This window comes from Odontesthes bonariensis, chromosome 1 (assembly GCF_027942865.1).
Source record: "Odontesthes bonariensis isolate fOdoBon6 chromosome 1, fOdoBon6.hap1, whole genome shotgun sequence".
NCBI lineage: Eukaryota > Metazoa > Chordata > Actinopteri > Atheriniformes > Atherinopsidae > Odontesthes > Odontesthes bonariensis.
The window spans coordinates 22,303,468-22,329,104 of record NC_134506.1 but is presented as its reverse complement, the minus strand read 5'-3'; the positions used below and the strand labels follow the sequence as shown (position 1 = coordinate 22,329,104).

At 40.5% G+C, this 25,637-nt stretch overlaps 1 protein-coding gene across 9 annotated transcripts; it reads left to right on the top strand.

Moving 5' to 3' along the window:
- On the top strand, positions 1 to 25,637 carry mrvi1 (murine retrovirus integration site 1 homolog). 9 transcript variants are annotated; one of them, XM_075460388.1, is made up of 22 exons: positions 1 to 216; positions 3,935 to 4,153; positions 8,311 to 8,417; positions 8,518 to 8,579; positions 10,644 to 10,817; positions 12,551 to 12,628; positions 12,985 to 13,034; positions 13,232 to 13,288; positions 15,483 to 15,920; positions 16,041 to 16,119; positions 16,544 to 16,664; positions 16,812 to 16,842; positions 18,873 to 19,013; positions 19,187 to 19,330; positions 20,554 to 20,707; positions 21,000 to 21,049; positions 21,542 to 21,676; positions 22,031 to 22,092; positions 22,749 to 22,871; positions 23,813 to 23,920; positions 24,166 to 24,217; positions 24,691 to 24,773. In XM_075460388.1, exons 2-21 carry the CDS (start codon positions 4,082 to 4,084, stop codon positions 24,212 to 24,214), a joined length of 2,235 nt encoding a protein of 744 aa, XP_075316503.1. In that variant the 5' UTR covers positions 1 to 216; positions 3,935 to 4,081; the 3' UTR covers positions 24,215 to 24,217; positions 24,691 to 24,773. The 9 variants fall into 9 exon arrangements, with proteins under 9 accessions (XP_075316503.1, XP_075316495.1, XP_075316486.1 ...); XM_075460371.1 differs by having other exon boundaries at positions 2 to 216; positions 23,813 to 23,935; XM_075460380.1 differs by having other exon boundaries at positions 24,166 to 24,784.

Below are 25,637 nucleotides of genomic sequence, written 5' to 3'. Positions count from 1 at the left end.
CTTAAATGGTCAAAGCTCCCAGGAGTGAAAGAGAGCTGCTGCTGAAAAAAGACAGGGAACGAAGGGGACGGGAGAAGGAAGGAGAAGCCCTGAGGATTGAAGAGTTTTCTGGGGAAAAGGCTGAGAGTGACAGTTCGGCTGTGGGAAGTCAGTCTGAGAGGGAGAGATTGTCCAGAGTGCATGTGTTTCACCACAGCACTGTAGCGGCGAACTCAGGTAACGTGCGTGCTCTCTGTGGACAGGTTCAGATAGATGGTTGGTTGCATAGAGCTGTGGGGTTTTAGTGGGTGATCAGACGCATGCAGCTTCTGCTCTGTCTTTGCAGCAGCGTTTAACATCCACAAAGGTTTGCTGACAGTTGTTAGTCTGATTTATAACTGCTGGTTAGAGTTTGTACAAGACTGCCTGCATGTGCGACTCATCTTTCCATCTTCTTGATGTGTGAACATGCGTTTTCTTTTAAGTTTGTGGAACTGATCTGCTCCCTCACCCGACTGTACATCTCCGAGTCCATCATGTCTTTTTCTTTCTCCCACTTCCTCTCCCATGTTATCTTAGACTGTGCCTCTCTGGTAACCACTTCCTCTACTGGCTCTGCACTCTGCTTTACACAACCAAATTTTAAACAAATCTGGCACGGGGGAGTGGGCTTATGTAACAGAGGAGGGGAGGAGGGGAGGAGGGTGCCGGTCCCCTCGCCTCCCTCAGAGACAGCTGGATTGTGCCACAGTAAGAAGTTAATTCTAATTCTGACGGTAGTGACAGACAATTCAATTTTCTTCCTTGTTTGTAGGCACAAGAAAGGAGTTGTGCTCAAGAGGTTATTTGAGCTCAGGGCTGTATGTTCTGTCCTATTTCCCTACAGGAAATAAACTGAGTGATTCAATTTCTCCGTAATATTTATCTCAGTGCTGTGCTCTGCTGGAGAAGCACCGTGCGCCACCGAGCCTCTTGCATTGCAGGTTAGCACCTTTGTTTAAGCTGAATCATTTTTAAGCTGTACAAAGCTTTTTTTGTCTGTCAGGGATGTGTCAGGGTCACATGGAAGCAGGATTCTTTCACCAAAGAACTGTTAAACTACTTTAACTGTATTTGCATTTTGTTTGGTTGCTTCGTGATGCATTTTCCTGCATGTACAACGCTAATACCAAAAGTCTGGTCACTGTGTGAACTGTAAATGAAAACAGAATGCAGTGATCCGCAAATCACTTAAAACCAATATTTTACTCACCGTAGAGCAGAGAAAACATATCAAATGTTGAAAGTGAGACATTTTTTTAAATCTAATTAAAAACACGAGCTCACCTGGAATTTGATGGCAGTAGCATGTCCGCTTTAACACTGTGTTGCATCGCTTCTTCTTTTTACAACAGACTGTAAACATCTGGGCACTGAGAAAACCAGTTAATGGATCTTGAGGAGAGAAATGTTGTCCCATTATTGTCTGATATAGGAAGCTTCTCAACAGTCCTGGGTCTTCATAGTCATATTTTGCGTTTCTTGATGTTTTCAGTTGGCAAACTGCAGACAGACCAGTCCAGCACCTGGACTCCTCTGCTACAATACCATGCTTTCGTAGAAGATGCATTAAGTGATACAGCACTGTCTTGCTGAAATATGCAAGACCTTTGTTGAAAAAGAAAATGAGAATAAAAAAAATGCAGACTTTTGAACCGAGTGCTGATAACAAGCAGGATTGTCTCTCCCCTCCTTAGTCTGGACGATGTGGTGTCTATGGTTTCCAAAAAAAAGTCAAACCACAGAATAGTTTTCCGTGTTTCCTCAATCCATTTTGAATTAGCTTTGGTTCAGAGAAAACAGCAGAGTTTCTGGATCATGTTCACTTACGGCTTCCTCTTTGCATGATAAAAGCATCTGTGGATGGCTCTGTGAACGTGCTCACTGGCAATGATTTTTAGAGAGAACTTCTGAGCGAATCTGACTTTTTAAGGTGCTCTTTTAAGCTCTTTTAAGCTCTTTGTAGCTTATATTTTCATGAACAAGTAAAATGTCTCACTTTATACATTTGATATGTTTTCTATGTCCTATTGTCAAAAGAATATTGTATTATGAGGTTAACTGTATTTTTTGCAATATACATAGCGTCCCAACTTTTTTGGAATCAGCATTGTAAAATAGTTGAGCGTTCTCATATGAAAGACACAACAATATTTATCAAATGAGCAGCCAAACAGTCAGGTGAAGAGAGCTGAATTTACTCATTTATGACACTATTTTTGCAATCAGGAAATATCCCTGCAGCTCACTGAGAGATAGTTAAACAACCCATTTCCTCTCCAGTGACTCACAGCCTCTCCGTACCTATATGTTCCCAAGGACTTGTCATGTTTGTGATGACACTCAGCAGCACTCGGCATATCTTGGTATTCGGTTTTCAGAGGATTTGTCCAGTGTTACGTTCGTGCCATACCTCCAAAACACACCGTGAGTAATCCAATCCTTTACCTCTGTAACAGGTGGTGAATTTGAGTACAAGGACTGGTGACAGGAGCAGCCACACCTGTGTTGTTCATACATATGTAGATCTTCCTGTTTCTGGTTAAATCAAACGAACATGAAGCACAGTAACCTCTCACACCAGTTTGTACACATCCTCAGCAGGATGTCCTTCTTCAAAGAGTTCTACATTTAGATTTGCTGAAATTTGCGACCAAAAAGGGAAGAGTTGTGTGTTGAGGCTATGATTTACGATGGCTGCACAAAGAATTTTTCTTATTTAATCGGGTGATGTTTGCCTTCAGTGCAGTGAGCCACATAACTGCTGCAGTACTGATGATGAAGTTTAATGGATGACCGACACGAACATATAAGTCTTAGATTCGTCAAGTTCAAAGGAAGTACTGTGCAGAAAATTTACCAATGAGATAATTGTTTCCTGATGACTTGTAGTCTTATTTCTTTTGACCAATTTGTTTGTTTTAAGCTCTCATGCCTGCTTCACTTTCTCCCAAGTTTAACTTGGGTAAATGCAGCTTTATTAGATTCAGCGCTGATTGGCTCTACGTGCGGACGTCATAGCGATGATTCATCCATGTATTATACATTGCTTTTTTTCATATTCTCTCTACAAGCCCCTCTGTTTGTTTTACACTGTCCCTCAGGAGCTCATTGCCTCAGTCAGCCTGTGAGAGCAAGCTACACTGTGTTGTAACAACCCAGAGCATGCCAGCAAGTGTTTGTGACAAGAACAGTAACAGTGTGGGAAGAAAAACACACGAAGCTTGGGTTTTATTTATTATCGATCTCTGTCACTCATGTTGTAAAGAAGAGGGGCCGTTTTAGCGTATCCCTCCACTGAGTTGCACACAAACGCTGCTTTTCAATGTTTCACTTGTTTCCACAGCTGAAGCTATCATTTATTTCCCCATCCAATATTAAAAAAAATCAATGGAAGGTGACCTGATGTATGTTTTCTTGCCACCAAAATGACATTTTAAAAATATTTTTCTCACTAAAACACAGACGTACATCGTTTAGCTCCAACAAATGAGTTGAATCCATTTTGTTCCTCATAAGTAATTTCTGCATTTTCCTTCACATGTTCTCATTTATAGTTTTGTTGTTTAGGTGCGTTACTGCTTGGTGTACATGCAGGAGCTGCACTATGCTGTCATTGTTTGCATGCATCTTCTTTCATGTTGCGCCGTATGAACAAAACATAGATGCCATCCAACAAATGTTACTCCATGGTGTGACTGGCAGTCAAAGACCACAATATATCTATTGTATAAATTTATAGAGAAAATCATTTATTTTACCCTTTAAACTTACTTTGACATCATGCTGGTGGTATTACAGTGGGTACCTAAAATTTACCCCCCCAAAAAAAGAGTTTTCCTCTTCATTTACTCACGTCTTTGCTCAGATTTGAAATAAAATTATTGTTTTTCTTTATATGTTTATGATCTTGCAGCCCCAACAAGAAGAGAAACTTTTACTGCAGGGGTTACCGCTTGAACAAAGTGACCTTAACTCCAAGTGGTCCTGCAACGCCCTCAGCATTGTTGAGAGACCTTTCATCTTTCCACTTACCCGCTCTCGCCCTTCACTGCCCCCCATCATGCCCACACTGCCTGAGGAAGAGGAGGACTCTCCTGAAGAACTGGACAGTTCCTCCAGCTCTCCCAGAACTGTAAGTATGATTTTTACAAATACCATTAGAGGAAATTCCATCAATGTTTCTGCTAAAGTCCACCCTTAAAAATCTGTCTATTTTCAACATGCTGGTTTCGGGTAACAAGAAAAAGCTTCTTGATTTATCCCCCTCAAGGGAGACCCCACTGGTCCTTTATCAACCACTCTCCCGTTAAAAATGCTCCCCACTGTTATCAAACAGAGGTTTAGAAAGAAAAACAGATGTTACCAATCCTGCAAACTGAAATATTATTTGACGTGGCACATGTATTCCTTTTTGGGCTCTGTACTCAGTTAGCTCCCTCAAAAAGTTTACCAATGAGTCTCATTCTGCTGATTCCTGAATGTTTTATGAGTATTTGTTGGCCACTTGGTTTCACTATGAATCATCCAATGTTGAACCCACAGAGATCTTTAAATAAGTTGGGGAATTTCAAAGCAAAGCCCCCCAAATTTAGCTCATGGTGAAGACTGTTCTTTATTTTTTCACTCAGGCCATTTCTGTTCTGTCTACTGAAAATCATGTCTCAGAAAAATAGTATCATTGAGTCATTTAAGACATATTTGTGATTTGTGGCCCCAGCTAAAATAGTCTCTTCCCAGGCTGAATAAATAATAATAAATGGACAGGCTTGACATAAGATTGTTTAATAAGAAAAGGATACTTTCACTAAAAATATCCCAAATGCCCTCTTTATTTCTGAAGATTTATTTTTTATAGTGGTTGTTTTTGGGGTTTTTGGGAAAACTCCAAAATATTCTTTTAATATCTTAATGAAAACAAGCCTGTTAGCAAGCTAAGCTAACAATAGTTTACCTAGCCAAACCAATGCTAAGAAGTAAACCTTAACATTAGCTATTAGTGCTAAGATTACTACAGCAGCAGTAAGACACATCTCAGGTGATTAAGTGACCAGCATAATGTATGGACACACTGCCATCTTCACTGGTGACATTTCAAGATGCTCTGAATACAAAATTTGGTTCAGGGAAGTTATCCTTCTTGTCATTCAATGAGCAGGAAGAAGGTGATAGTACTGTTTGAACATGGTGACTCAAAACAAGACTGTCCTCCTACTCCAAATGTGTCATGTGATATGTGTCAACCAAGTGATATTGATGCCTAAACCCAACCAGCAAGTGAGAAAAGTGTTTTGGTAAATCGTTGTGATGTTGACCAAACGTACCTTGGTCTCAAAAACACATCATGGTTGAAAGTGCAGCGCTTGGCTGCTCCATCCACCTTCTTTCTTATAAGGACTTTGTGGCTTCCTAAACAAATGACTTCTGCTCTGATGTGGAAAGATTCATATGAGTCGTGTTTCTCCTCTGACGCATGTAGGCACAGTTCTTTACAGGATGCCATTGAGGGTTGTGAACAAATTAAATATGACCGTTTCAGTAGGAGGACATGTTGAATAAGACACAGCTTGTGTCTTAACTGCAGTAAAGTGCATTCAGTAGCTATGCTCTCACTCTGAAGAATCAGAGAAGTTCATGGTGAGCCATGCAAACAGTTCATTCAGGCCATGTAATTTTCACCATCTAAAACAACTCAAACCTCAAAATGTTACTACACGTGATCACTGTCGTGGGAATTTTTACATTACATCATTTTTACAACATCGGTTAATTCATTTGTCACTATTGTACTGACCGAAAAATAACCTCCATTTTGCTATGCATCATTGCATATTTACCGCCCGATATAGTCTGGCACTGATCAGCCAGACTGACGGGTGGTTAGCAAAGTAACAACATGACATTTTCTGAGGAGAAAAATAGATATCTCCATGTGCCAAAATATAAAGGGGAAGAACTGAGGGAAGAACAGAAAGACTGAGCTGAAGGAGGACCCAAGCCCGAGTTTAGGACGGCAGAAGAAAGTTGATTAAGACGCGAAATTAAATTTTATCTAAACGAAATAAAACCCGCAGAGGCAGGTAATTTAACCCAAAAACAGAATTGCAGAACAAAAAACAGCAGAAACAGTCATTTAAATTAGGCAAGGTCAACGGAACAATGACAGCCAACAATGACAAAGATCCTGGACTGAAAAAAACCAACACGCGTATATGCTGATGGGAGTAACGACTTAACACAGAGCAAGTGTGGCTCGAGGGCAGGAAACCAGTCTAACTGGAATAAACAAAGCAAGCATTAACAACATTATAAAACAGGAAGTAAAGTAAACCAGAGCAGGGCAAAGCGCACTGAACACAGACAGGAGTAAGTCCACACCGATTAACATATTAAAACCAAGGCGAACCTAACTTAACTAGAGTTATTCACTGAATATGACATAAATCCAAGAAAACAAAGAATAACATCCAAACCAACACAGGAAGCTGTAAATTATATTCGCTCATCAGGAATCTTCCCTGATTCTCACAAACTGAGCTTGCTCTGACTGCTGTGTGCCACAAGTCGGACTCTGACGACTCCTAAGTCATTCACAGGCCTATCTCTGCGAGCCCTGTCACAGCAGTCATATGACAGTCCTGTCATAAAGGAGGTGATTTGGGATTTTGTTTCTGTTTGTCAGAACTGAACATTTCCATTTAAAGAAGCTGCCATACCTCTGTTTGAACGTAATTTTAATGTGGTGGGAGTTCCAGTAATAGCTGGAGGTCACAGCGAGGTCCAGAATACTTGGAGCACCCCGTGTCGGAAGACAAATTCATTGCAGCCTATATCTGTTATTACATGAGGGATTAATTTTTTATTTATTTTTTTGCTTTAGGGATGTTTTACAAATAAACTCTTTTATAGGAGTTTTATAGGAGCATACTTACCTTTGGTAGTCTCGTGAGAATCTTATGCCGTAAAAGTGAATGACTGTTAAATGGGTTTTTGATGATTTTCATCATAATTCATCATCTGACAGACTTCTTTGTGTTGCCAATTACTCATGAGAATAGCATTTAGCTGATGTTGATGCATAATCCCACCCCCTTGTCCCTTGGTCCTACTAATCCTTCTGGCATTCTGCTGGATGGGCTTAGGCGCCCCCTTTCTTTTGGAAACAAGAGGTAGAGGTCACCTTGCCTTTGGGCTGGGGCTTAGTCGAGTTGAAATTGGCGGGGCATTTGGATGGTTAGATTCTCAAAAGAAAAAGGACACCATACTTAAAAGACATCTGTTTTGGTATCCAGACCTGGAGGCCTCAGTAGAATGTCCCATAAGATATTATAAGGAGTCAGTCCAAGCTTTCATTTATAACAGGCGGGTCCTGAGATCAGTTAGTTGGAGCAACTGCTCTCAGGCCAGTGTTTTTGGGACTCTAATCGTGTAGTCACACAATATAAAGAAACATTTCCTTCTTTGTCAATTTTTTCCTTTGAACAATTTACCTTGACCTCAACAGAAAAATGAGAAGCTGAAGCCACTTTCCTAAAAAGGTAGATTTTGTTTAACCAATGAGGAATGATGAATGCAGCACTGGCAAAATGACGAAACGTGGCTCGGTTCTCGTTACATCACTTGCTTTAATGAGACTGACTTTAAATCAGCTGTTTCTGAATCATTTAGAACTCTTTTTCTTTCATTTGCATCAATTTTCACTGCCGTGTTTTCTGAACTCATCTGCATTTTCATCACCTCCACATTTATCCTTTAACCTTTGTTACATCTCATACTGTAAAGCCCCTTTTCTTAGCATTTAGAATATTTGATCAGTTCCCATCATTGAGACTCTTTTAGGGTACTTTTACTCCTCCGAAGTATTGTTGATGGTTTTAATAATGACTGTTGGTTCATTGAGTTGTGAGATTACATTTTCATCGAAATATGTCCCAGTCAAACCATACTCAAGATAGACTATGACAAGCCTCCAGGCTGTTTACAGTTGTTTGCTGAAATGTGATTATTGCCAGTTTGTTTGGGGACATGCAGCACAACACACAGTTAATTACATTTTACTTAATCTTAAGTCCTTGAGGCTAGAGTCTTGTCGAGTGGCCTTAATGTTTGATCAAATTAGCACAGATCAGGTAGTGTACAGTGTCTCTCTGTCCCTGATGGATACAGCGCCACAATGCAGAGACAATGCGAAGAACCAGAGGGTCAAGACACACTCGCAGCTCAATTTTTCATCAGGGCCCCAGAGCAGCTTAATGCAATCCTGCTTTTACTTTGTTGTGTTGCTTTGCACAGTCTACACCATGTGAAAACCGAGCTGTCGTCGTGACTGCTCCCACCATCGTCTACCCGCAGCAGGCCATTATTGTTCAACAAGATGGGCGTCCTCTGGAGCAGGCCAGGTAAACGCCCACTTTTTCAAAACATGTAATTGTTTTCTTGTTGCCTTTTTAGCTGTAAACAAAGATAGTGGGTTTGAATCATTACTGTTTCCTCTCTCAGGCCGCACAGTCCCAGAGCTCGCCTGGCAAGAAACTCCTCTGGAGGACCCATCACCAGAGTCGGTGGGTAATTCCCACAAACCGACACTCACACACACACATGCTGCAGCTGTAATTACTAAAAATAAACACCATGAGAACTGTTTGGTTACATTTCTTTAGCCAAGCACTATTTTTCCGAGAGCCAGCTAATAAGTGGAGGTTTGTAACACTATCAGCATAACCTGCTTCTCCATGAACCTGCTTTATCTACTGCATCTTTGCTTCAGTCTTATTGAAGTATAAACCAGGGCAAAATGACACCCTCATTTACACATATCTCTCTGCTCCACTTCTTTTGGCGCTGTCTTGAATCAGAATCTACCATAAGATGTTTTCAAACTGGATTTAGATCAGACCCACTGACCGCCATATTTGGCGTTGCAGGAAATAATAATCAGAAAGGGAAAGGAGCATGTGCCTCAAGTTGAGCTATGTTACCATCTTTGCTGTTGTTGAGCTTAATTTAGGACTCTACTAACATCTCTACTGCTACAGTAAGGGCTTCATGTCACTCTTTGCAAACTCTCCAACTTGCTGAAGTTTGAACTATTGTGCAAGGAGAGTAGACTGATGATGGCTATCTCTAAACTGCTTTATTTACATTTCATTTGGCTTTCTTTTCCACTCAGTAAAAAGGTGTAATAAGTGTTGCTACAAACAACGCTAAAATGCTTCCATCGCTCTCTGTCATGCCCTGATCTTTCCTCTGCTCATTATTTTGGGTGATTTTCATGTTCATCCTGGACCTATTCTGTTCCATTTTGAAGACCTGTATTGGGTGATCTCAAATTGAGACTTGCTCCAGCCACCTTAACAATTATTACAACAGCTGGACTCTTTAAGCCTTCATCAGATCTTATTCTATCCCTCTGGGTATGACCCCTAAAACCCTGAAAGGACTGCATTGATTGACGTAATCTTAACAAGTTCTCCCCATATGTACAAGTCTAGTTTTCTGATTTGATATTAGTGGCCGCTGTTTTATTGCCGTGTTCAGGCTAATTGTCATTTGAAACTACCTGTCTGAATTAGTTGTAAACAAATCCTAAAAAACAAATGTCAAGCTTTTATACCCTATCTGTTCAATGTGAAATGGTCTAGAGCTGGAAGTTCCCTGGACTTTGTCTTGCGACTTGTTTACTGCCGTTTTGATCAAACAAGCCCCAGCTAAAAGATTAAGAATAAAAACACAATTCAGTCATTGGATTGACTGGGACCTCGTTATGTTTCTTCAACGAAACAAATGCTACCTGGCGTAAAGCAATGTGTGCCAGATCTTCTGCAGACCACTCGTTATTTAAACAAATTAGAAATAAAGCCATGCAAGCTGTTCGACAAGAAAAATGTTGTCATTTTAAAGAACAGTTTTCCCTTTATGGCTCTGATCATATGTTACGACCAATGTCCTTACCTATACTCACTATGTTTAATATTACCAAGTTGTAGACATGGCTCAGATAGGCTTACTTCCACAATACTTTAATGAGATGACAGCATAGTCACTGAAAACTGTGCTCTTCCAAAGGGTTAATGGGGTTCAGTTCCGCACTTAAATGGGCATACCTTGTCTTTTGTAAAGAAAGAAAAAAATTATAAATAAAAAACAAACTACTTTCATGCTGTTTAGTTACACAAGAACCTTCTCAACATTTAGACAAAGTCTGGTGATCTCCCTTCTGACGGTGTTTTCTGCCACATGCCTGAAATGCTTTTGCTGATCTGATTACTTTTTATGTTCAACTTACAGTACTTATTTGATGAAAGCAGGAGATTTCAAAACCCCTGACTTTGCTAACACTCAATAGGCGATTTATTGGCTTTCATCCATCATAAATTATTCCTTGCCTTGAGGCTTCAGAACAAAGAATTTTGTTGAAATGCAACTAAAATAACTCTAGTCCAACAGCACTCAAAGGATAGTCAAGATTCTTGTGCTAAAAACTTTCTTAATAATGGGATGTCATTTTAAAACATCATTATTGGATGTTTTGCTTGTAAAACAAATGGAGCGTACAGAGCAACACTTCAAAAAACAAAAAAGAATAGGTGGGAAGTGTGTGAACATGTTCGTACTGTGTTCTTCAGACAGCACAGGTAACGTGATCGACCTGGTGAAGGCTCAGCTGCCGGAGCTGCAGCTCTCTGAGGAGGATCGACAGAAGAACCTGGAGCTGTTGGAACAGGCCAAGAAGGTCAGCGACCGCTTTCTTACGCGACGAGGACGCCGATCCACAAGCAGCCTCACCGACTCACCCGCAGGTAGCGCGTGCACAGGCACACATCAAACTTTTCAGTGGTGGATTGCTGTGTTGTGCACACTATGAGACATGGTTGTCGGGAGTTTTTAAGTCTTGCTGGGTTTACAGTCTGGGGGGGGGTTCACACTCTACAAGATTTTTCACCAGAAATAACGTTGCACTATGATACATGTAGTTGTATTTGTTGTTAAAGAGAACTGGCAATTTTTGTCCAGGACTTCTGTCTCAGGTCTGTTATGTTATTTCATGTCAGAGAGACATTGGTGTTCTCACCAGATTCGGATCAGTTTGCTGAGTTCAGGAGGAATGCAATTTCTTCATGCTTGTTGTACTTCTGCGCTGTCATTGGCTGTCGCTCTAGCTGAATATCTGGATCAATATCTTGTAGTGTGGGCGTTATTGTTAGTTGTCCAGTACCATGGAACCGAAAAAAAAAAAAAAAACTTGCCCACATCATTTCAAACATATTCAGGCTTAATCTGTATTTGGTTAATGTGACAGTAGTATCCACTTACTCCTCGTAGTAACTAAGACTTTGAGTATGTAGCGTTGGATTACAATTTGCCCCCCCCCCCCCCCTTTTTTTACAGCTGCAGGCAGAGGTGGAAGGCCTGCACAGCAAACCAAGTTAAAGTGGGCAACATAAAGTAGTCAACTGTGATTTTACTACCCAAAGAGCCACCTAGTTGTGAATCAAGAAGGTGAAGTTCAGCAGGAACATGGTCTGATGGACAAGGAGCCTTGTGTCTTTACTGGCCTTAGTTTTCTGAGAGATTTATTACCACACATGATACACATGATGTGTTAGTGGTGTCACAGCTAGGTTGCTAGCCACCTCAAAATAACTCAGACCCAAGAGCAGACACTGGAAACAGGCAGGATAAAAGTTATCAGAGTTTATTGAACGGAGGAGGTGGTTGTAGACCGTAGGGAGAATCCAGGTAAGGCGGTACTCTGAGGGAGGAGAGAGATGATTAAGAGTGTCCGGGAGGGAATCCAGGAAGGAGGGGAGGGTGCTGGCCGTGGTGCTGTGGCTCTGAGTCGGCGGCGGGGCAAGCAGGCAGGTAAATGAAGTAGATAGATGTCAAGAATCTAACTGCGGGTGTCAATCCAGGCATAAGAAACCAGAGCACTGAGAGTGGACGACGGGAGGCGTCTTGATGAGGGAAGATGAGGAGCAGGTATGACATCAGGAGCAATCCTGACTCCGCCCCGGGCTCCCAGGAAACCTGCCCAGCCTCCTCCTAAGACTCAGAAACCAAAGCAACAACAACACAGCCAAGCATGATCGTGACAAGTAGTTGTTTAAGGTGTCCATTACTTTCTTATTGCTACACAGATAAATACCTCATGATTACTTAATCTGCAGGAACTGTTGTATATATCTGGATCTGCGGCTGTGGGCAAATCACGGGGTGATTTAGATCAATCAAAAAGTTTTAAGAGTTTTAACTTCTCCAATATAAAGGTCCGTGGCTTTTCACAGGGTTGCACTGTTATAAATAGAAAAATAGTTTTTGGCAATTTTCTGACTTTTTTTTAGGGAATAATAAGTATTGATTATGTGGCTTGAACTGGGCTTTTACTGGTGTGAGGTTGTCTGTTTTCCCTGTGAAGTTTTATTGGTTTTTAAACATCTTTGCAATGTACTGTACATAATGTCTGCAACTTTTTTTTCTCTATTTGTTGGATAATTTGAAGAGAATTGTTTGATTCACAATATTTTTTCCACAGGTCTTTCTCCAACTCCAACACCATCATCTTCACCATGTTCATCGAGAAGCAGCTCATTCATCGTGGTCCCTCAGACTGGTCCGTACTCCTCTGTCTGTCTGGGTTCTTCAAATGGATTGCAACAGTCTATTTACCTGTCTAAAAATCATTTATACATCTTTGTTTTATTTCTGTTTATATATATATATTTTTTTTAATCATTCTGCTGCTGACTTTCTACCCACAGAGAGCTGGTTTGATTCTTGTTTGAACATCAGTTCTGTTCGGATCCGACCGGCTTCTGGTTCTCGTTGGGAACCAAATTATATTGGCTTGAAACCTAAAATGTTTTTTATGCCTAAATTTTGTTCATGAGCAAGAATGGAATAAGTTCTCTTTTGGTCTAAGCGAGCTCCCAGTGATAGTGAGTTGTAAATTGTTTTCTCCTGTTTCAGCTGCAGGATCCTCAGAGACAACTCAGGTCTGCTCACAGTCGACTGGTCAGGTAAAGAATTAGTTGCCGTCTCTTTATTTTCGATTTTATTCTGTTTATTAAAATGTTGGACTAATTCTGTAATTCTATGAAGCTATTTATCTTTATGCCGCATTGCCTCAGAAATAGAAACATTTCTCAACCAACTTAGTAACTATTGATCCAACTAATCGATATTAACACGTGAAAACTGGAATGTTCTCTTGTAGCATCTGGAGGTGCCTTCAGTGAGTGAGCAGCCCGATTTAACCAACAAGGATCAGGAGGTCAGATAAACAGACGAACTGCATGTCTTCATATCAACACATAAATGACAAACATAAACGGAGTGCGTTTAGAGTTTTACTTACAACTTTGTTAAACAAGTTCTCACAATGCTGATTCAATTCATCTCCAACATGCAAATCTCTTAGTAAACACTGTGCAACTTCATTTTAACCAATCAACCTGTAAGCATCGACTCGTTGGCCAGTTAAAAAGGAGGAAAACTGTAGCAACGCAGTTGAGAACTAACTGACACTGTGCCTCATGTCAGATTCTTCAGTTGGTACACTCTGAAGCTCACACTAATTTGTTAACCAAACTAACAAAAAGAGCCAGTGGTGACGTTTCCACATGCCTCCTGTTGTGTCTCCTCAAGTAGCCACCGTTTGGGAAGAAAAATAAAAGCGCCTGAACACATCACAAAGAGGACGTCCAACTGTCTGTTAGGATGCACGATCTACACAAGTGCTGAAGGGGTAGTACAGGTGTTATTAGAAAAGGAAACCCAGAAGAACTTGTTGATTAGTAACTTATACAAAGCTGTGTTTGCTTTGTTAATTGTGATCATCAGTTGGCTTTTAGTTATATTTGCTCCCCATGACCATATTCTTGTGAAAAGTGTTGTTTGTTTTGGAGAGATGATGAAAAATGAGCAGAGTTCATGTGTGACCTATTGATTTAATGGTTATTTCTCTGTTGTCATGGCCGCTTTCCTTCCTGTGCTCTCATTTGCGTCACTGACCAGCCAATCAGAGTGATCTCTCTCACTCATAGACACGATTATACACATTGACTCGGCTGGGGAAAAAACAACGTTGACGGTATTCGACAGTGCAAACAGCGTTTTACTGTTTCACACACCGAAAAAGCAAAAGCGACAGATGTTCACAAATGCGACAGATGTTCCTAGCACCCGATTGTCAGCTTGGTGTATAAAAGCTTTTACATGTGGTATACTGCATTGAATGAAGATCCCAAACATTTTATCATGATTGTTGGGACAGCTGCAGCATTTTGCAAACAGACTCTGACCACAACTGTAATACTACAGAGAAGATGACAATTTAACACATATTCATATACACATACGCTCTCTGTTTAAGCCGTGTTATTATGCCTCAAAGCATGGGCCACCAATGCCTGATAACTTTCTGCTGATGTAGGCCGTCTAGCTTGTATTTAGCTTCCATCAATTCAGTGGGAACTCAGAATTTCTTATCTCCTGCCAGGAAAAATGTATGAAAACTCCACAAAACCTCAGATTTCATGATCTCACCTTCATCATATTCTCCAAAAAGGCTTCTTTAAGAATAAATGCGAACGTAAATGCCTTTGTAATGTACAAAAACATACAAACTTTGAGTGCCATTTGTGTCTTCAGTTAAGGGAACTATACATCTGCTGACGAACATTTTTGTTTTTTAAGGAAAGCATCAGAGCAAAATACTTTAGATATGCATCAAATCCATTAGTAACTTCGTCTGCGATGTGTTCACATTGTGAGAATTGGCTGGTCCTTCCTCTTTCACAGCATAGCCAAAAGGAAGACCATGAAGGATGAAAAGTAGCTATAAGCGTCAGAGGTCTTTTGAAACGGATGAGTGAGTCTTGGATCTGACTGAGAACCACAGAAATGACTTGAGCACCAAAGTATTCAGTGGGCGCCTATAGCATTAAAACCTAAATGAAGGGAGGTAAAATCATACTTTAAAGATAATTTAACTTATCATCTTAGTCTATCATCAGTTCTAACATAATTGCTCCAGTTGTCCCATTCACTTTCTTCACACTTTAAAAAAAGATTTAAAGCATTTTATCAGTTTGGGCTCCTGTGGTGAAAACAGTATCTGTCACATGGTCACATAGCACTTGTAGACAAAAAAGAGGGAAAGAAACTACTACTATGTAAAAAACTATAACAAAGTTAGGATCAGTTAATATTAGAGTGTTCGAATTAGTTTATACTATTAGACGTGTGGTTTTGTCCAATTTTACTCAGAATGTTATTGAAAATACAGCAACAGAGGGGCCAATGAGTATAAAAAATGTGTTGGTGGCCCATGTCAGTCGCTGAACATCTCAGTATTTTTGATTGATTGTTTGCTTTAGAGACTAATGCATGTTGAAGTGTGTGAGAGGTTTTCTCAAGTAAACACAGCAAGAGTCCTAAATACTGTATCATTTCGTTAACCCCAGGACCAGCTCTTTATGAACTGGAATCCCGCTGAAAAAAGGAAAGTATCTTCTGGGACTCTAAAGCCCCGGTTTGCTGTTCAGAAGGAGAACTGTGATCTTGCCGTGCCTAAGAGTCCTTCGACAGTCAATAAAGCAGATGAGGCTTCTGGTCGAAATGCAAACCAGGCCCCAGCCACAGGGGTGGCCAAGCCAGTTCCCAGACCTCCTACTCAGCAGGCCCCCTGCACAGCTGAGATTAAGACGATTGGAGCCTTTCCTCCCCTGATGAGAGCTGTTTCCTGGGATGCTGTAGGCAGCCTCAATTCAAGAAGTGGAGCCCCAAGTTTCCCTCCTACAGCCGAGGACACTCTCTCAGATAAACCCAGAGATGCTGCATACAAGTACAAGAACCTCCCCACCCAGCCGGGAAGTGTGCAGAAACTGTCTAAACTCAGAGAGGTAAAACATCCACTAATTAGGCTACACTTTGCCGTCACCATTCTTCTTATCAAATGTGTCCTCTGCTGAAATGATGTAAAAATTCAAATCTTCTGCTGTTGTGTGTGTTTGCATGCGCAGGAGCACAAGCTGATTCGTAACCAAACCATTGTAGGATCCAAGTTACCAGACTTGAGTGAAGCTGCAGAACAGGAAAAAGGTAACAATCCACATTTGCCCTCCTGGGTATCACCCAGGATGTACACTTCCTCTCAGGAAAAATCTGCTCCACTCCGAAAAGACTGAATGTGTTATAGTGTAATGATGTGTTCTTGTTTTTTTTTGTTCCACCCATTTACTGGCAAACACAGAAAGACGTGTGTTTTCATGTTCCATCAGCAGATGGCATTATTGTTAAAGCCTGTAAGCAAAAGACCACCTGATGGCATGAGAACATTAATTCCGTGTAATTTTTGTGGTTTCATGGGAGGCTGAGCTTTATAACTTCATACCAGTGAAATTACTCAAGATTGTTTCTGGACTTTCTTTGAGACAACATAAGAGGCCCTTAGTTATTCTCACTTGAAAGTCGAGTTCAGATAGACCTGGTCATTCTCTTGAGGCCTTTTTGAATGTGTCTACAGGATCTTCACCTTCTCTGAAGTCAACCAGTGGTGAAGAGTTGAAGGAGAAGTTTGACGCCATGCCAAACATTTCAGACATCATGCTGAGAAAACTCAAGCTTCACCGTGGTCTGCCAGGCTGGTGTGTAACAAACTGCTGCTTTAGTTTATTTTTTACTATTCGACTAATTGCTTCTCGGTAATGAAGTGAGCCTCATTACACCCAATTTACTGTGTATGAATATGTACATTACTTATTTAACAAACCGTTATTCTCTTTCAATTCCAGTGCGCCTCCACTCACTGAAAAAGAAGTTGAGGTTGGTGTTTCATATCTGCATGTTGTTGGTCGAGTCCTTTTCAAATATTTATATGCAAAGCTTCAAAAACATTATTTACCCCAATGAGGTCTAACCTGGTCTGTCGACACCTAAATCAACTGAATCCAAAGGTCAATAATTATATTTTAGGCTCCTGACGCGTGGTCTGGAGCCTGCTAAGATGGTTTTGATTGCAGAGGAAACCCCCAAAGCATCACTTTTGTATGTTGAGCTAACATGACAGTCATGTGACACGTCAGAATGGCAACTTCTGAAACAGTAGCGAAGCTTTCTGGATTAAAAGTAAGAAAGAGCAGTGCCAGCAGGAGCCCCTTGTTTGGGAGATGAATGTCCATCCACCTCCTCTGCTCTAACCTCTTTACACAATCTGTATTAACTTGCTGATAAACCAGCAGTGATGAATGTTTTCCGGTCACCGTTTACTATTGGCACAGCTGGTGTGCCACAGCAGGTCCTTGTGCATCAGAAAAGTGACAGTGAAATGGTGCCCCATGTGATGAAAACTGTCGAATCCTCAGTATGTGATGAGTTGCAGTCAAATGTTTAGTAAGAAGATGATGAACTGATTACTGACTGTTTTAAATTTGCTGTATCAATAATCAGAAGATATGGGCTTCTCTGCAACTACCCAGTACTCTGACATAACCACTTTCAGGTAGTCATTCCCTCACTATAGATCATGTTATTAAGAAATGGCAGTCAATAGGAACAATGGAGATCAAGTTATATATATATATATATATATATATATATATATATATATATACATATACACCCAGTATATGTGTGTGTGTGTGCACAAATAACTTGATCTTCATCGTGAAAAAAACCCAAACAATTTCATGAAAGGACACACAGTTCTCATACTATTCAGCACAGAGGTGGATCCATCATGCCACAGGGGGCGTTCCACTCTTATAAGGAAGAACAGAGTCACTTAAAAACAATGAAATTTAGATTTCAGCATCATACTGTCTATGAAAAAATTTAAGATGAAAAGAGTGTTTCCACTGTAGTGATCCTAATCCCCAATCAAAGGCGCAAATAGAGGATTTCGCCATGTGACTAAAACAATCATTGTAAATCTATGTATAAACCTTACCAGAGGAATGCATGAAATACAGTCCATGAATCTCACATAAATGGGAGACTTTTTCAGGAACAATGAGCCTGAAAACACAGCTTGTGAGCTATGATAGTTGCCAGAGGGATTTTGGAGGGATTCTCAGCACAAATACACAAATATCATTACTGATCCTTACATAAACAACAATAAACCAAGAATATGCTTTATATTATGTTCTCCTTTTACATTTAATGTTCTCACTTGCCTTAAAAGTGATGAATATGATCCACAGTAATTAAGTGTCCATATATCTTATAAAAACAAGTCATAAAATTGAGTGCCAACAGTAATTTGTGCACCTTGAACAGTGCATTGTGTTCCAAACACTCGCTCTGGAAACAGATGGCTTCTTCCACTTACGTCTGAACTTTTTCCACATGTTTATAATAACCTGTTCTCCTGCCAAAGTGCTTAATTACTCACTGGTCACAGAATCGCCTGCCTGGATTTGACGGTAAAGTCAACAGGAAAGTGTTTTTATGTTCCTGATCAGAGTTCGAGCGATTTCCTGCGGAGAAAATGCAAACATGTGTAATGTGTAATGTTGTCAGGCTCGGGCTGTAGCCGCACTCCCTTTGGGATGCGTCTGGATCAGGACAGTCAGAGGTCATAAATTTCCTCCCGCTGGTGGCCCATATATTGGAAAACTGTGCAGACTGGCTTTGATCAGCATAGCAAAACAACAAGAAGTCAAATGTCAGCCTCACAGCTTGTTCTCCATGTTCATATCATGGCTGCTTGATTCTCCCTCCCATGTTGCATATCAGTATTATCCTCACTTAGCTGTGTGTTTGCTGTACTGTGTGTTTCCATCATCTGCATTTGAATGAGTCTTTTAATGTGCCAGTATGAGTGTTATATTGAAGAAACTTCCTCTCCACAGAATGCCTTTGTCCAGCTGTCACTGGCATTTCGTAATGACAACTACACTATGGAGACGCGAATCAAACAGGCCGAGAGGGAGAGGAACCTGACTGAGGAAGACACGGAGAAAGAACTTGAAGAGTTCAAAGGAGCGCTGAAGGTTTGTCCTTGAAAACTCTGTTCATTAAATTGTAAAACTTGTTTTTTTCTGGTTAATGTTCCTGGAAGTGTCCCTGCAGTGGTTTTCATCTTGTGTGGCTAAGAGTCCACACCCAGCTACAAAAGAAACATTGATGTACACTTTGTTCTCCTGATATTTGTCACATGTTGCAGTGTTTGTTGCAGATGACCGCACCACAGTGGCAGAACCTGGAGCAGCGTGAATCCTATCAGCGCCTCATAGAGACCGTGGCGGTGCTGCACCGACTGGCAACGCGACTCTCCAGTAGAGCTGAGACAGTCGGAGCTGTTCGACAGGTGCAGATGACAATACACCCTAATACCTACTACCTTAACCCCTAACCTGGTAGAGTCCTGTGCAATTTAGTGACTAATGCTCCGCTGCACAAATATACCTCTTATCACCTCACTTTTGTCTTGTGCAGTTTTGGTTGCTTGGAAGATTTGGTCATCTTCGGGGTGGATGGCTGGAATGCCTGTTTGTCAGTAATCTAGAAAAAAACTAGGAAGAATTTTGTCTGATCTCATGCCAACCAAAGCAAACAACCTAATTCTATTTGCACCAAAATTGTAGGCTCCCATACATGGATATTTTTGATACCTTTCGGATCCACAGAATTTGTACCTTCATTTTTACATGTTTTAATGTAATTAAAGAACAACCTAATTCACAACCTGAGATGCTTTTCCTGGACTATACCGCATTTTCTGTGACTTCAGTAGTGTCCTCAGTGAGTGAGATACATGCTCTACTTGATTAAGATCAGATGACTGACTCGACTCAATAATATTCAACTCATTTGCCTCAAGAAGCTCTTTGTTGTCTGTGCTGTATGTCTTTCTGTCTTTATATATCTGTGATGTGAAGTGAGGTCCTGCTCGCTGCAGTGTGACTAAAACAGAGCACAGACTGTAACTCTGTGTATTGCAGAACTTTTACTTTTACTTTTTAGAAGTCACATAATTAATAAACTGTTTCACTGACAGCCAGACAGGCCTTTACCATCACTCTTCCTCCACCATGATGTTTAAACTGAGAAACCTCGCTTTCCTTCGCCATGCTCTTATCTTCATATCATTTTGGTACAATATCATCTTAGTTTTGTGTGTTCAATAAACTGTTGTCAGGTGATGCAAACTGTAGGTAAACCATCTGTGTTTACACCCATGAGAGTATCGATTTTGACGACGGGTGTTCTTGACAGGTCGGGATGTTGTTCAGGGGATTATCTTCACTGAGGAAACCCTTGAGTTCATCAGTGCAAGAATGTGCCAAGCTGTTGATTTTGCCTTAGTTGTAGCTTCTGCTCTCATTGATAAGACTGTTGAATTTTTAGATTGCTACAGACCACTTTGAAAAGTGCCCGCGAACAGCAACTGAACTGTAAACCCACTTAAATTACTTTGGATTTCTTCCTTTAACAGAGCAAATGATTGTGGATCTGACTGTTGGAAGTTCCTGTTTCTGTGCTCATACACTGAGCGGGCCTGATGGACTTGATTTTTTTTTTGTCAAACAGGAGAAACGCATGAACAAGGCCACTGAGGTAATGATGCAATATGTGGAAAATCTGAAGAGGACATATGAGAAGGACCATGCAGAGCTGATGGAGTTTAAGAAGCTGGCCAACCAGAACTCAAATCGTTGCTATGGAGGATCTATAGACACTGGAGGTAAGATGTCACTAAAGTCCCCAAGTGCAGGGGAATCAAATCTGCTCAACATATCATCACTATTTCCTTCTAAAAAAAGCATTAAATAATGAGGTTTTTGCAGTCGGAGGTTTGATGAAATATGCACCTATTTTAGGCTCACTTCTGGCTCGTTCTTTTAGCGTATTTTTAGCTTTGAACTGGAGAATGTTTTTACTGACCAGCTACACTGTGTGTTCGGGAAAAAAATCTACCAGCATGAAATTGATGCTTCCTTTTCCAATCACACTTTATGTTCGCTTTCTTCATAAAGATGATGGAGTGCCACGGCCATCGAGATCAATGTCTCTTACCCTTGGAAAGGTAAGCAATGAAGTTTTTAGGATCGTTGCTTTTTTTCCCTCCCGGATTCATTTTCAAAACCGAGCCTTTTTTTCGATGATGTCTTCAAGCCTTTGTAATTGTTGTAATGCCCTGTCTAGGGGTAACAACATAAATGTGACCCATTTTCCTTAACCCTCAAGCAACCATGGAGACATTATTTAGAATTTAACATGACAGTTTATTTATAATATATGTAAGAAATATAATGTCAACTTGGAGGTTTGACTAATAGGCTTACACATAAAAAAAAAAAGACTTGTGTGTGGCTGGTTGGGAGGAGTGGGAGATGAGTCCCCTTGCCGTCGTCATCCCAGGTCTTTATTACGAAGTCCACTTCAAGTGCTTGCCAATCGGTGCTAGGCACCGGCACACTGTAATATGCATAAAGTTAAAGAAAAACAAAAAAACACAAGTCGTAGCATTGTAAACAACAAACTTGCATGTTCTGTTTCTTCACACTGTCATCTGTAGGCTTTGCCCAGGCGTAGGGTGAGCGTAGCCGTGGTGCCTAAGTTTAACCTACTTAACATCCCGGGTCAGACCCCAGCCACTGCTGGCCCGGGCCCCAACGCAGGACCCACAACAGGCGCTGCTCTTCCTGTTCTGGTAGGTCTTCCTGTCCTGCTCTGAAATACTGGGAAATGATACCCAGATTGACTTCTGAATGAAAGTTCATCTGTGGGTCAGAAGCAGATTCAGCTCTTTTTCAGACAATAGTTGTTTTTTTAATATTACTGATAAGCGCTTGTCTGATAAGCAATAACGTTGTTTCCAAATGCTAAACCTTTGTCTAGCATTGCTAGAATTTGTTAGTCATTTAACTATATGAAATGTGGTCTGGTTTTTTTTTCCCTCCAAAATGTAAAAATGACACAATATTTGACAAAAAATAATCAAAGATTATTGTTAACTGATTGATTGTTAGAGAACAATGACATTCTTAAACACTCTCCACTGCAGTGTGAAGCAAATGATGTGAAAAGCAGCACTTCACCAGAAGCAGCACAACCAGCAGCAGATAGGTAATGTGAACATGTACACACAAACACACACACACACACACACACGTATATACACCATCTGCATACAAGTCACGTGTCATTGTTTGATTGTTCAAGGTCATTCCACAGGCCTAGAAAACAATGGTTCAGGAGAAATCCTGAACTACTAATCATTCTTATCAAAGCATTTTGTGCTGCGTAGGGAACTTTGTCTTGTTCGTGTGACCTGCAGGATGTGTTTTGCATTGCACAGACAGCCCCAGCGAGCTAAAACTTATCCTGGAAGCATAATCAAACGCTGCTGCAGATGAGGGCTGTGCTATCCTGGGTAATCTAAACATTTATGAAAGAGTCTGACACAGTCCAGACGCTCGGCTCAGATCATATTGTGGTTATAAAGTGAGCTTCAGTCGAGCACTCGAGTGTCTGAGTTGGACGTTCTGTGGGGAGAGCAGTAATAACAAATGTGCCAGCTCCATTCCTTCTGTTTGCTCTCACCATGCCTGTGGTGGTGTCAGTAATGCATGCCGTAATTCATCCAGTTCTGAGCAGCTCGTCCATTACAAAGACGAGCCATAATGTTTTGACGGAACCTAACTGTGAAGTGTTTTATAACGTCTGCTGTGATAGTTGTGGTCTCCAAGGCTGACTGTTCTTTCCAATCTGAAACAATGCAGTGGAAAGAGTGTGACGGAGCAGGAAAGTGAGCCAGCCAAACCTTCAATAAACGTGGAGGAGATTAGAGCTGAGATCAGAGCTGAGATGAAGGCAAAGATCGAGGAGGAAGCGTACAACAAAGGGTAAGGCCTTCTCTCCTGCTCATTAATGTGAAAAGTCTCTGTATGATGGCGTCGTTATTGCTCATAAATGATCACATTTGTGTGAGTATACAGCAAAAAAGGATCCCCTGCATGAATTACTTATAAAACATTTGATCTTCATCTAAATTACAATAATAGTAAACACAAACAGATTAAACTAATACCACACAAACAGCTGAGCACATGATTACAGACTAAGTAATCATTCCAAACTTTAAAAAACCTCTCCAAACTTTTTAGAAGTCAAGTGTTCCCGTCAAGGAAATGAGAGTGGAAGTGTGGGTTGCAGGGCCTGAGCACTGGACCTCAAAGTTCCAGCTTTTGAGCATTTAGTGTGATCCACTGACATGAATGTAATGTGACGTTCACATTTGTTTTTAGAGTAGAGAGTGAGAATTGTATGTTAGCGTGGATCAAGCTATTTGTATCTACAAATGACGCGAGTCCTCTATAACCTATGGTTTCTTCTCAGCAAAGACACTCTTGCTGCAGCTCCCTGTGTACACACATACAGGTTTATTTAACACCAACCACTTGGATTAAACAACTCAAATCATCAGGAAGTCTTCACCGATGCTTAGCTTGGAGGAGACGCAAACTCAGCTCAGTCTCAATATTGTCACAGTTCTTAAAAGGTGCTCCGCCTGATCTAAAACAGTTTTGAGGGAAGGAGTGGTCCCAAAGTCTCTAAAGCCTCCACAACAAACACGCGATGTAGGTTGATATTTTTTCCAGCCGGCACTGTGTTGCCGTGATTCGTCGCGTTACCGGTTTAATCCGATAGAGATCGTCCCTAAAATGAAGATCAGACTAGGTTTTTTTTATGTGTAATTAATGCAGGAATCTTGTTTTGTTTTTTTTTCTAAAGAATTGAATGTGGAAAAAGTTCAAATTTTAAATGTGCAAAATTTCAACCGCAGCTACCAAGAGGGGCTAAAGCAAAGCAAAGCAGAAGAGAAATGTGAAGAGGAGAATGATGCAGAGAAACTGCTCCTGTCAAGAAATAAGGATGAAGAGAGTGGAAAAAGGTTAGAGAGCAGCAGGTAAACTGAATCTGTTCCTTTACAATAAGACACATGTGTATTTTGATGGTATTATAGTATTTTAGTAACTTTATTAAGTGCAAATCTCCAAACAGATTTTGACTTTTGGATCCTAATATTTTTCAAAGACCTGTAAATACACAAGATTACATTTGAAATGCAAATGAGTCCCATCTGTTATCATTCAGTTTAAATAGAACATCTGTCTTAATCTGTGCTCTTTTTTTAAGTTTATCTAGAACAAAAGCAGCATCAGAGGTTCATTGCCAGGTTACTTGATTGGTATGACTTACAATCATTGAATCTTGACACACATTTTACAACAACACAGATCAGGAATTATATCATACACAAAGTGAATGGATAGCTTAAAAGATAGAATATCAACTTGTTTTTTTTTGATGTTTTTGTGTTTTTTCTTCTTTTTTTCTTATATAAAAATGAGACAGTTTCCTATAATAAAGAATTGCTGGAGCTTGCTTTTGTCCACAGCCTCATAAAGTGCTTCAAAATTCAGCTTTGGGCTTATAATTGTTTTAAGATGTCTGTAAGACTGCACATATTCCACCAGCTAACTAACTCTTATTGGATGTGGATTAATCTGTAGGAGCTCGTCCTAACATTAATGATCTTTATCTTTTACCACTGACACATGACAAATACAAGCCAGAAAATTAATTTATACTGCAATGAGATTTAAACTATCAGAAATATCAAGAATCTACTGTGTACTGAACAAGTTATGATCGTCACAGGAGGATTGATGAGGTCCTGGCTCTTCTCACTCGGTTTTGTCCCAAGATCTCCATCAGCCGGCGGCTTCTTTGGATGGCCCTGATGCTGTTTGTGGTGATGTGTGTGGTTATCAGTATTTTCACGTTCTTCAGTGACTACTACAACCGCCGCGGGGACACGTAAGGAGAGAGTGACTTTGTACGAATCACAGCAGAGATCTTTGGACTGAGTGTAAGAGCACCACCTAAGAACTCCACAGCAGAGGCCACAGTCATCACGTCTCTGGCACTTTTACCATATCACCACATCCGGGCTCACATGAATGGACTGACCCCAAAGCTCGAGGCTCAAAGGCCTTTTGGGAGGCTCTTAGGAAGATGTTGCCCCTTTTTTTTTTTTTACGATTGACAGCATGAAGACATTCTTTTGTTTAGAATGCAGTGAGTATTAGGATGGGGACCAACTGCATAGTGTAATGAAACGTACATATTTAATTAATTTAGATGCTCATGTACTGATATATTTTGGTTCTGGGGTACTTTAAATAGAGACAATGGCACTTTCCTTTAAATGGCACCATCGAAAAAGTGTGTATTTATCTACACTCTAAAGTTACAGTTTAATCTCTCAGGTCCAACTGAGGACAAAGGCCTTAAGAGGTTTTGACTTCATATTTAAAGATTGTCTTACTTGTTGTTTAGTTAATATAAAGGATATTTATAGATTAAAATATAAACACATTCCAAAGCAGTTCCTTCGGTGCAATAATTTGCTGCTGACGGTTCTCGTTTGTCTAATTTTGGATTCAGAGCACTGATTTTATTATTTTTTTTTCTTGTATGAGAGCACTTTTTAGATGGCTTTTAGATGGTATCTTTATCTTTCCGAGTGCCTGTGTTTGTGTGTTCATTCTTGATTGTTTGCTCCACCACTTCACCTTTAAATAAAAGGTGCCTGAAGACATTCA

Bases quoted from the DNA above. Each gene is read 5' to 3' on its own strand.
- mrvi1 (XM_075460321.1), top strand. From the start codon at position 4,082: ATGCCCACACTGCCTGAGGAAGAGGAGGACTCTCCTGAAGAACTGGAC. The intron at 20,708-20,999 runs GTAAGATGTCAC...TTCTTCATAAAG, and splicing joins AGGATCTATAGACACTGGAG to ATGATGGAGTGCCACGGCCA. The intron at 23,936-24,690 runs GTAAACTGAATC...TGATCGTCACAG, and splicing joins AAAAGGTTAGAGAGCAGCAG to GAGGATTGATGAGGTCCTGG.